At 41.6% G+C, this 12,000-nt stretch overlaps 1 protein-coding gene across 24 annotated transcripts in view; it reads right to left on the reverse strand.

Annotated features, from left to right (window-relative positions):
* NRXN3 (neurexin 3) overlaps window positions 1-12,000 on the reverse strand; it is a 1,192,693-nt gene that overhangs the window by 43,501 nt on the left and 1,137,192 nt on the right. For 17 of the 24 annotated variants that reach the window (XM_077925127.1, XM_077925120.1, XM_077925103.1 and 14 more), the window contains one exon: window positions 1,600-1,693. In XM_077925127.1, the coding sequence (XP_077781253.1) occupies window positions 1,600-1,693 (94 nt within the window). The remainder of the gene's footprint in view (window positions 1-1,599; window positions 1,694-12,000) is intronic. The other 7 variants (XM_077925136.1, XM_077925126.1, XM_077925085.1 and 4 more) reach the window with 1 other exon arrangement.

The raw sequence follows: 12,000 nt of genomic DNA on the forward strand, positions 1-12,000 counted from the left end.
GCTTCCGCCGGTGTCCGGAAGTGCCAGCTCTGTCCTTGGGGGCAAGGACAGATAGTCAAACCAATGCCTAAGCAACCACTCACATTTTTTGTATTTAAATAAAGTTGTGGCCAAAAATTATGCCAAAAACCTTAAACAAAAATTGAAGTGTGATGTGTGAATTTTTGGGGGGTGGCCTGTGGGACTCAACACGCAATATTTTATCCATCAGCAGTGGCTGCTGCAAGAACGTTTATGTTGATATCAGTAGTTAAGCAGGCCAAAACCTTTGGCTTAAAGAGCTTCAATAACATTTGATGGAAGAAAGCAACTCTGCCATTTTCTTAGACTGAACTGTGTATCAACTTAGTCTTCAATTCATAACGTTATGTTCCTCTAAGTTTATCATGGAACTTCCCAGGTACATGCAAAGCCACAGTGGTTCTCATTACTGCCAGAGCAAGTCCTACCCCTAAAATGCAAGCAGAATATGAGGGGTGGAAGAGAAATGTGAAAGCACTAGCCTTGGGTGGCTTTTATTATTATTATTGTATTAATCTGAAACACTTCAGGGTACTATGAACATAACCATCTGATGTTTGGATTTTAGAATTTTTTTCTATAAAAAAATTAGCCTTTTCAAAATAATAAAATCACCCCCTTTTTAAAAGGAAAGGAAACAAAAATAAAACAAAAGTAATAAGCTCGTCTACGTGTTTCACTTTTAGGACAGATTCTCATAAAAATCAATTTTGTACACAGAAATTCAATGAAATTCTGTTCTCTATTATAGAAATGCTTAACTCATGGCAAGCTTTGAAATAAAATCAAAATAAATACTTGGAAGAATTCGTTAAAAATAAAATAGACTGCAGTTGCCTGCTGGATATTAATACTGTCATATCTATCCCACCAGAAGAAAAGCCATCAAACCATCAAAATGTATCTAGGGTCGAAGGGAGAAATCGAGTCGGTTTCAAATTGCCACCCTAAGTTTTGACCGTTCAGTGGATACATTTTGAAGCATCGCTGCTGCAGGTAACATGGCACAGCTTAGTATTTTGGAATGACTATGCTTTAGTCCTCAAATTGTTTGGGTAAATAGAGTGGGTACACCGCCATGTTAGCCACATTCAAAATCCCATGGGCACATGGAACTTTCACGGCATATTTTCACATCCATCAAGAAGAATTCAATGACAGATATGACAATAGCTGCATGCTGGGTTTTCTTCTTCTTTTTAGTCAGTAGTCCAAACTTTTAACATGCCAGAATAAATGCCTTCTCCCCACCAGGGCCTGTTCAAAAAACCCCACTACAAATGTGTAGCACAATGGTTGGTGACCAGCTGAGCAGGTACTGGTTCCAGAACGTTTGTTTTCCTTCGAAGATGGCTTCTCCAAATGATGACATATTTGTGTCTTGCTCCTGCCAACTCCATGGGATTGGATGCTTGGCTTTATGCGTTTATATCGGATATACAGTTCTACACATATATACATATATCACATATACATATATAGGCGTACATATATATGTATACATTCACACACATATATATATGTAGGCATTGTTAACTGCAAAATGAAATAAGAAAGCAGGCGGAATAGAAGACTGACCTGTCTTACCTACACTCTGCTCACATTCAATGAGGTCTTCGTCATCGTTAGAACATTCCGCTGAATGGTCTGAGGAAATGAGGTCATCTGTTGTCTGACAAGTGAAAGAAGCACAAGGAGACAAAAAGAAAGAACCGGTGATCAGACAAAAAGAATGGCACTCCCAAGTAGATGAATCTGCAAACAGGAATACAATTGAACATAACTACTAAGCATTGGTAAAGAAAGGTAAAGGACCCCTGGACGGTTAAGTCCAGTCAAAGGTGACTACGGGGTTGCAGCGCTCATCTCGCTTTCAGGCCAAGGCAGCTGGCGTTTGTCCACAGACAGCTTTCCGGGTCATGCCGCCAGCATGACTAAACCGCTTCTGGCGCAATGGAACACTGTGATGGAAACCAGAGTGCACGAAAACATCGTTTACCTTCCCGCCGCAGTGGTACCTATTTATCTACTTGCTCTGGCATGCTTTCGAACTGCTAGGTTGGCAGGAGCTGGGACAGAGCAACGGGAGCTCACTCTGTTGTGGGGAATCGAACTGCCAACCTTCCGATCAGTAAGCCCAAGAGGCTCAGTGGTTTAGATGACAGAGCCACCCACATTCCCCCTACTAAGCATAACCACAAGCAACAGAGAAGGTGTGCCATCAACAGCAAGTATTGAGCTATAGAGAATTATTGCCAACTCAACTTGGCTTTGCCACAGAGGTTTTGTCATGGCACATGCCTAGCCTCATATGCCTTTTAATTGTTGCCATTATTTACCTTAACACACACATGCACATTCTACCAGTTGTTTTTATAAAAAAAATACTGTGGTGCCACACAACGTCTCCCATTTAAATTTATAATATTTAATGCTTCTGAAGTGCTTCTGGAGTATTCAAAGTATTTCAGAAACCATTGTGACAACCCTTTAAGTTTGGTCAGTATTAATATCCCCATATTACAGAATTTCAGTGACATCAGCAACACTGCTTGGGGAAACAGTAGGGATGGTTGCAGATTTTTTGTTGACAAATAAAAGTTTGGCCCTGTATATGCAGCATTTATGTTCCGTAGAACTGCCATATGTACTATGCTATTAGGACATAAATTTCTGTTACTAGGTACATTTAGGTAAAATGCACATATTCTATAGAATAAAAATTTAGTTGCAAGTAATATAGATACGATATAATCCTATTATCAAGACACTGCCAGAATGAATCTTTTGCGCAGCTAATCCTTCTGGTCTGATAAAAATGTTGACGGTGGGCCTAACTACGTGCATGTTAATCATGTGGTTTGCCTGTGAGTACATGATCTTTTTTTCTAAAATAGTCAGTCTGCCCCAGACCCCAGACCTGGACCTTTGGGGCTGTAGATTGGAGCAAACTGCAGGTTGGGGACAGGCGTGATTTGAATAGGAACCATAGTGGAGGGCAAAGGTTCCCTGCTCCCATGTTGGGCAAGGGCTGTAGCTCAGTGGTAGAGCATCTGGTTTGCATGCAGAAGGTCCCAGGTTCAATCTTTGGCATCTCCCAATAAGACTGAAATCCTGGAAAGCTGCTGCCAGCCTGTGTTGGCATCACTGAACTAGATGGACTAGGTGGACAATAGCCTGACTTTGCACAAGGCAGATTCCCATGTTTCTATAGTTTGGCCATGTGCAGTTAAGCTTCTGTTAATAATAATAATAATAATAATAATAATAATAATAATAATAATAATAATAATTTCTTATATCCCACCCACCTGACTTGGTTGCCCCAGCCGCTCTGGGTGGCTTCCAACAAAATGCAGCATCAAACATCAAAAACTTCCCAAAACAGGGCTGCCTTTAGATGTCTACAATAAATTGTATAGTTGTTTAACTTTTTGACATCTGGCAGGAGGACATTCCACAGGATGGGTGCAACTACTGCAAAGCCCTTCTGCCTGGTTCTCTGTAATTTCACTTCTCACAGTGAGAGAACCACCAGAAGGCATTCAGCGCTGGACCTCAGTATCCGGGCTAAACAATGCAGATGGAGATGCTCCTTCAGGTATATAGGCCCAAAGTCATGTAGGGCTTTAAAGGACAATACCAACATTTTGAATTGTGCTAGGAAACGTACTGGGAGCCAATGCAGATATTTTAGGACCAGTGTTATGTGGTCCCAGCAGCTGCTCCCAGCCACCAGTCAGGCAGCTGCATTTGGAATTAATTGGTGGCCCCACGTACAGGGCAGTGCAGCAGTCCAAGTGGGAGATAACCAGAGCATGTACCCCACTGGCAAGACAGTGGCTAGGGAGAAAGGTTCTTAGCTGGCATACCAGATAGAGTTGGTAGACAGCTGCCCTGGCCACGGAGTGTACACTGAACAGGGCAGGTGTGCCACCATGTTAAATAGGCCAGGCAGAAAATTGCCTTCCAGATACATCCACATAAAGCCAAACACTCAGCCCAGCTAAATTCACAAGAATGGATTCCTGTGCAATGTTAACGGAATGGTCAGAGCACAGCAGGTAGGGTCGAAGATCTGGCTCAGAAAAGCTGAAGCCACATTAAGAGCATCTGTGGCCCCAGTGAATTGCAGCACATGTTCCTTACACTTTCCAGCTGATAATCCTTTTTTTTTTTTTTTTTTTTTTTTTTGCGGCTGCTCTAATTAACGAGCAGCATGTACCACAGTGTGTTAAGGAGAAGTGTAATGGCATCTCTCCCCAGCAGCAACTCCTTCATGTAATTGCTGCAATTAGTAGAATTACTAATGGAGACCATTAGGGAGATTCTGTGGAAGCCTCTGGACACAGGCTATATGGCTCTTGCACAAGGCTACCAAATTACCCTGCCCTCAGCAACACGAACTCAGAGCTCGCACATGGAATTCTTTTCTCTTTCCTCTTTCGCTCCTGCAGGCATCAAAGGTGTGTGGTCTCTGTAATAAGAATTCCTGAACTGGAAGAAACCAATACACTGGAAAGAACCAATTTTGAAGTGGCCAGCTTGAGATACCATGCTTGCTCTTTTCAGAACAGTTTTCAGAATCTGCAAATACTTATCATGCAGGAAGAAAGATGAAGGCTAGCTGCAGTGATCTCCGTCTTCTATGTTTTTAATTATGCATACAGAATTATGTCTATCTATCTATCTATCATCTATCTATCTAATCTATCTAATCTATCTAATCTATCTAATCTATCTATCTATCATCTATCTATCTATCATCTATCTATCTATCTATCTATCTATCTATCTATCTATCTATCTCTCTATCCCCTATAATCTTTCTGTGTTCTCACCAGCTAAATTACAACCTATGAGGTAAAGCATATATTGTATTTTATCTTGTCTCTGTGTGTATACTGATAAATTATTTTCTGATTAATCACCGGGAAAATCAAGTGGACTTGGAATTATGGAGACATCAAATTGGGAGACTAGAACAGATGCATAGCTAAAAGAATTTAACAACCTAAGTGGTAGAATGGCTTGGCACATGAAGAATGTTGGGGCAAGGTTTTAAAACAGAGTGTTGATGAATGAAAGGTTTTGATAGGGGCAATCTGACCAATGCCTAAATGAGGAACCTATGGGTAGGAATGGAATACTCTGTTAGGGAACCAAATTTGCTTAGCTGTCAGGAGGAGCAAAGCAAGAAATATGGTGAAATATGGTTGTCATCAAGGGGGAAACAGAGGGTGGATCTACACACAGGGGGAAAAACACTATAAATAAGTCATAAATTAAATCTTTTTAACAAAAGAAAAAAACCCTTATGTAAAACAGCATAGAAAAGTTTTGTGCTCTACAGTGCCATCTGGTGTTAAATGTTTATAACACATTTAAAATGCTAGTGGTTTTTTGTACTAATGTAGCTGAGTCCAGAGACTCTGGGAAGTCAGTGAGAGACACCCAGAGATGGTAGAGGATAGGGAAAAGGGGATAGAAGGACATAGGCTAAGATCAGATGGATACAGAAAAATAGGAGAAACTAGGGGAAGGCCATAGCTCAGTGGTAGAACATCTGCTTTGCTTGCCTAAGGTTCCTAGAGCAATCCCTGTTGGGCTGGGAATGTCCTCTGTCTGAAGCTCTAGAGAGCCACAGTGTAGACAATAATGAGCTAGATGGACCAATGTTCTGACTATATATAAGGCAGCTTCCTACGTGCCTAGAAGAAGAAGGAACTATGTAGGTGTGGGAGACAAGTGAGTAGAGAAGTGGATCTGGGGTCAGACCAATACATGAGGTAGCTCATCCAGGCTTGCAAGCTAAAAGACCATTATTCGTAAGAACCAGTAACTTCATTTCTTTTTTGTTTTCACTGGTAGGCCTTATATGTCTACATACATAGCAGGTTGAGTATGGTATGACAATGCATCCAATTCTGAAATATTTATATTCAATTTTTCTTTAAATCTCAGCGCTGGAATTACTCAGTCCTGTGTTAATGGTTGTAAAACTAAAGGCAGGTATTATAGTAAATGCCAATAAAATATGCCCCTAGACAAAATACTTTTCATTTGTCCTCTAAAAGAGCTTTTGCCACATTTATAATATTATTTTTATTCTCCCTCTGCTTTGCCATTGTGTTTATTGAAATTGACTTGGTATCAAACTAGAGCAGGAGGAAGCTGAAATGTCTGCATCTAACCTTGAGGATTTATGGACATATTTACCTTCAAATTCCCTCAGTTTCACAGAACTGCCTCTAATGAATTATTGTTTCTGTAATCACCACCTTCTAATTATTCACTCGAAGGGTTTCATCAATCTTGCTTTTGGTGAGGGTCCTGCATCTGTGTTCATTACTATACATCATGGGCATGGCAAGGAAATTCTGAATAGCATGGCGAGATGTGGTCAGGACAATTACATACCCTCTTCCCTTTTCTGACAGCCCAAAGTTGGAATTTATGCTCCATATCCATATCCTTTGACCCTCTGTTCCACATAAAATGGCTGTCTCTGAAATCTTCCACAGAGAACAGTCCCTTTTCGACTACCTCACTCACTCGCTGTGCCATGATTTGATGGGCATTAAGCACAAGATAAAATAAACCCTGCCACAGAACAGCTTTATGAAATTATAAATAACACATCCAGTGAATGATGGAGTTCTCATTTTTAGTGTGAATGGAAAAGAGAAAGGCCTATAAATATTGCCCTCCCTCAGTCAGAGAAACTGTGCCACAATATGTTCCTGATGGCTGCCTCACATTCTTTTTTAAAAAATGGGGCTTATATTCTCTTAGAAAAGGTTCTCTAAACCCCTGATTCTTGCCCTGACTTGCCTTTGAATTTGGATTTTTACCATGCTTTGGAATGAAAATAGCATAGGTTCCACACCTCCAAGTGTCCCGGTTTAAGTGGGTCATCCCGGATTGGCCGAAGCCACCCCATTTTGGCTCCTTCACTCTGGCCACACCAGAGCGTGGGACCCATAGACGGGTGCAAACCTACCTTGCTCCTTTGCGTCACTACTCTTCCTCCTCCTCCCATCGCAGCAATTCCAGAAGCTGTTTTCCGGAAATATGTCTGCTGAGGTGGAGGAGACAGAGGTGGAAGCTGAAGGTAGGAGGTGAGGAGAACAGGTGGGTGGGGTAAGCAAAGGAGTGCAGAGATGGGGCGAGCAGGGAGTGCTACAATCAGATAGGTAGGTGAGTGAAGGACGGATCGCCAAAATCAGGCAGGTGGGAGGAGGAGGGGTGTCTCCCTTTCCCCTTCCAGAATATTGTGACATATTTGGTTGCAGTTCTACTAAGTCTAGTCCTACTAAGCACCCACATGTTACATTTAATGTTACTTAGAAACTGGGCCCAAATATTCCCTTGGTTGTGCCATGCCACCTGAGCATTCCATTCCATCATGTATATCCTATAAACACCATGCGTATCTGGATACGGATCTTAATGTTCATTTCTCTGAAACCAAAGTAGGTAATTGAGACATGACATCTTAAATGTATCACTCTAAGCAATGCTTGATGGAAATGTGGGGATGAGAAAGCAAACGCACACTGCCACACCCCCAACCTTAGGAATTCTGTATTGTGCTGTTAGGTGTAGAAGCACAAGGGCCAGTCGGTGGCAATGTGCAGAGAGGTTGGAGGTTGCAAGTAGGAAATGACCTGTTCCAACATGGTGTCCTGGCTCTCTCCTAATCCTACACGTCCGTCATATCGACTTTGTTTTCCTTTTCCTTCCCCCGTAAGTTTTACCTGAACAAGAAACTCCAAAACTTCCCTTTAGAAGATGGCACTTGGTGGAAATTCTGCTCCCCTCCACTACCAAACTACTTTGCTGATTTTGGTTTTGACTTCATTGCAGCTTCTTCCTACCTTTCTTTCTGTGCTGCAGCCTATGCATCATTTTAAAAGCAAGTAACATCAATGAGCTTATGCTCCTCATCCATCTGACAGCAAGTCTATTCAGAATGTGATGAAATGCTGCTTTTCAATGGAAGGAAGATTCGTGGGAGTTGTTATACAAAGGCTGGCTCCCCCTTTATGTCACTTTTTAAAAAAACAACCATTGAAAAATGGCAACAAATAAGTGATGCCACTGATATGTTAGCAGGCTAAGGTGATTTTTGGCTACATTAATGGAAAGAGTTTCCAAGTCATGCCGTGTAATAGTTTATTCTGCACTAGTCAGGCTTCATCTGAAGTAGTGCATTTAGTTCTGGTCACCAAACTTAACAAAGGATAAAGACAAACTTCAAGGAGGGGAGTGAAGATCACAGTGGTATGGCAAACAACATGATGAAAATTTGAAAGAATTGTCTAGCTTAGAGAACAGTAGACTCAGAGGGGATGTGAAAATGGCCTTCAAATACCTGAGCTAGATTTAACAGCCTTAAGTTACAGGAGGGTAGATTTTGGCTGAACTTCTTAAGCAAAAGAGCAATTTGTCAATGGAACTAGGTACCAGAAACAGTAATTCTGGGCTCTCATAAGAACCTAATAAGAGCCTGCTAGATCAGGCCAATGGCCCATCTAGTCCAGCATTCTGTTCTCGCAGTGGCCAACCAGATTCCTCTGTGAAACCCTCATGGAGGATACAAGCACAAGAGCACTCTCTCCTCCTGTGGTTTCCAACAACTGGTATTAAGAAGCATTTCTGCCTCTAATTGTGGAGAAAGGGTATAGTCATCATGACTAGTAGCCATCAATAGCTCTCTCCTCCATGAATTTGTCCAATTTGCTTTTAAAGCCGTCTAGACTGGTAGTCATCACTGCCTTTTGTGGGAGTGAGTTCTGTAGTTTAACTATGCACAAGCTGTGAGCTATCTGTTGAGATGATCTAATCCTGCATTAGACTACAGGTCCTCTCCAACTTGATAGTTCTGTGATTTAGCCCCTTTTACCTAAAGATGTACAGTAGTTTTAGATTTTATCTTGAGCATCCTTTGCTGTTGATAATTTAGCCATGTTAAATTATCTACATCCAGGAATATCAGTGTTCCTTCCATGCATTAATTTTCTACTCTAGTAAATTAAGAGACTAGATCTTGCTTATCATAATGCCATAATTACTTATAACGATGACATGATTTCAATTTTTTGATTGTAAGGAGAATGGGGCATCTGGAATGCTCAGGTGGCATGACAAAACTGGGAAAATATTTGGGACCCGTTTCAAATTAAAATTAAACTTAACATGTTAGTAGGACTAGAACTGGAACCTAAGCTATTGTCATCCCAAAGCTCTGTAGACATACAAATTACATGGCAAGTTGGAGCAGGAGTCCATATTGAATGTTTCCTAATATATCTAAGCACTTTTCCCTAAGAGAGGTGTGTGTGTGTGTGTGTGTGTGTGTGTGTGTGTGTGTGTGTGCAAGTAATTTCCCCAATGAAATGCATTTTTAAAATATTATTTAGTCATAACACTTTCCCCTTAATGTATGCTTTTTTGGCACATTTTTGGGTGGGGGAACTAAACTGCAAAATTTGAAGAAGTGCAAATTCCAAAAGAGAGATGCATTTGCAACCATGCACTGGTTCAGAAAGTAGGACTTACAGAGGCTCACATTAAAATGCAAACCAAAGGAATTTTCCCCCATCCTCAAGTCCAGTGTCCTGTTTCCCACAGTGCCCCAAAGGATCCTTCTGCAAAGCCCACAAGCAGGACATAAGTGCAGAAGCTCTCTCCCACTGGTTTCCCACTGGCATTCAGAGATATTGTGGCTCTGATCCAATTTAAAATCACAAGGACTATTGGTAGTTTTATCTCTAGGAATTTGTCCAACTGAGCTTTACTAAGTTAATGTCACTGTCTGACAAAGTACTTCCTCTAATAGCTAAAATGAACCTCCATGTTGGGAGGCAGTAAACCCCTGAACACTAGGGCTGTTACCTTCATGCCTTGCTTGTAAGTAGACCTAAGGCATCTGGATTGGGGGCAACATGGTGAATTAGAGAGACCCTTGCTCTGACCCAGCAGAGCTCTTCTTCTGGGAGAAAAAAACAAGCAAACCATTCCCCATTTCTCCAGCCCCTCAACAGAGCAGCCAAGAGAAATACCAAGGGCAGAATTCCTGTCATTCACATTTCTCTTTAAGGAAGGCAGTCACTGCAAGAGGTCTCATCATGGGAACAAATTATCTCTTATAAGCCCAGGATCCTGATTAACTGGAAGCCAGTCATTAACCAGCATGACCTTCATTCACCACATCAACCTGAGTTAACAACAACAAAGGAACTATCACTCCATCCTCTGAAAAACTCCCACCCCTTACATTTCCTGCGTATGTGATCCCTGCTGGACGTAAAAATGGAAACCACACTTGCTGCCAAATTATATCATTAAGTAGGGTTCACAATGGGGCTACCTACTGTAACAAAATCAGCCACTCAATCATTACCACAGCAGACAAGAGATTAAATAACTAGCCACACAAGTTAAAAACGGGGAAGTAAATCAGCCTTCGTTTCTGCACTCCATCTGTGCATCAAGCAAGTCTTGTATCAAGTGTTGTTTTAAAAGAGAGGGGGGGGAGGGGTGCACCGCAAGCTGGAATTAGCCTTTGGGCACTACAATTGCAGAACAGATTCAGTAGTTCATTACTGCTGGAAAAGAAAAGCCACCCGCTTCTGGATCACATTGCGTGTCAAGTATTGGATAATTTTTCGTTCTGAGCCCTAAGCATTCAGAAGACAATGGAAAGTGGGGGCAGGGATGTCAGGCTTTCTGGTGTCCGAAAGGTACTCTTTTCTGTTTAGAGCAAGGAAGACAAGGAAATCTAAATAAGAAGGGACTGCAAAAAAAAAAGGAGGAAGAAAAAGAAGGGGAGGATTAATCTGTCTGTTGTTCAAGGCACCCTGACAGAGGAAAGAGGAGTATTGAACCACAGCAGCTTAAACCAAACTTCAATGTACCTTCCCAAAAGCAGGAGGGATGTAATGCTATGTGGTGTTCCGCTGATAAGCAAATCCCTCTAAATCCTTTCAATTTATTTCTTGGCCTGAAGAAATTACATATTATTTAGGGGCTAAATAAATAAATAAAACATACATCTCTGGGAATCTAGATTGCTTGTTTATTGATTACACACATTCGCTCTGCCTCTAACACACACAAGAAGATATATGCGCGTGCGCGCACACACACACACACACACACACACACACACACGGCTGAATCCAAACTGACATCAAGCTTCTTTCTTTTCTTCTTTAGACATAGCTTAGCAGCTCCTGATGCGATTTAGAGCTGGGTCATGTTCCACCTACAAGCCGGAAAAGAGGCTATGTGGCTCACTCCTCCTTCCCTGCCCCTTTGACCACTGTAATGGTTGAATTTAGACCTTATGGATTGCATCTGTAGTGAGATCTGCAGAGACCTAGACAGCTTCTGGGACCTCAATGCAGTTGCTAGCCACATACTGAATGATGCACTTCACTGGCAGAAATGAGAAAAGAAGATGTGCCACCAAGTTATTCATGCTACTGCTATAACTACTTCTAGGCAATGCTACATAAACCAGCTCAATGTGAGCCAGTATGATGTTGGAGGTGGGAACTGGATTTTGATCATGGAGTCATAGGGAGAAGTGGCTTGAAAAGCTGGCTTGGAATAGCTTCATACTTTATGGAGCAAATACAGCAGTTTAGTATGACTGAGTCAGGGTTTTCCAATGCAAGTCCTGCTTTAAACTTTGTGTTTTCTGCAGGATGCCACTGGAAAGTCAATATCTTTATAGTTTAAAAAACACCCCCAAAAATTCCTGCTTTAGTACAAAATCTAGGCTTCCAACTTGGCTTTCAGCCTGAGAATCACACGGGTAGGTGGGGAGAATTCTTATACTGAGATTCCTGGAAAAAGTGGATAGGAAAGCAAAAGAGATGCTTCAAGTGTGACCCAGGCACGTTTATGATCACTAGTGCAAAATTATGCAGCTGAACACAACAGAGAAGTACTCTCTGGCTAGAAGGG

Source organism: Podarcis muralis, chromosome 1 (assembly GCF_964188315.1).
Source record: "Podarcis muralis chromosome 1, rPodMur119.hap1.1, whole genome shotgun sequence".
NCBI classification, from domain to species: Eukaryota; Metazoa; Chordata; class Lepidosauria; order Squamata; family Lacertidae; genus Podarcis; species Podarcis muralis.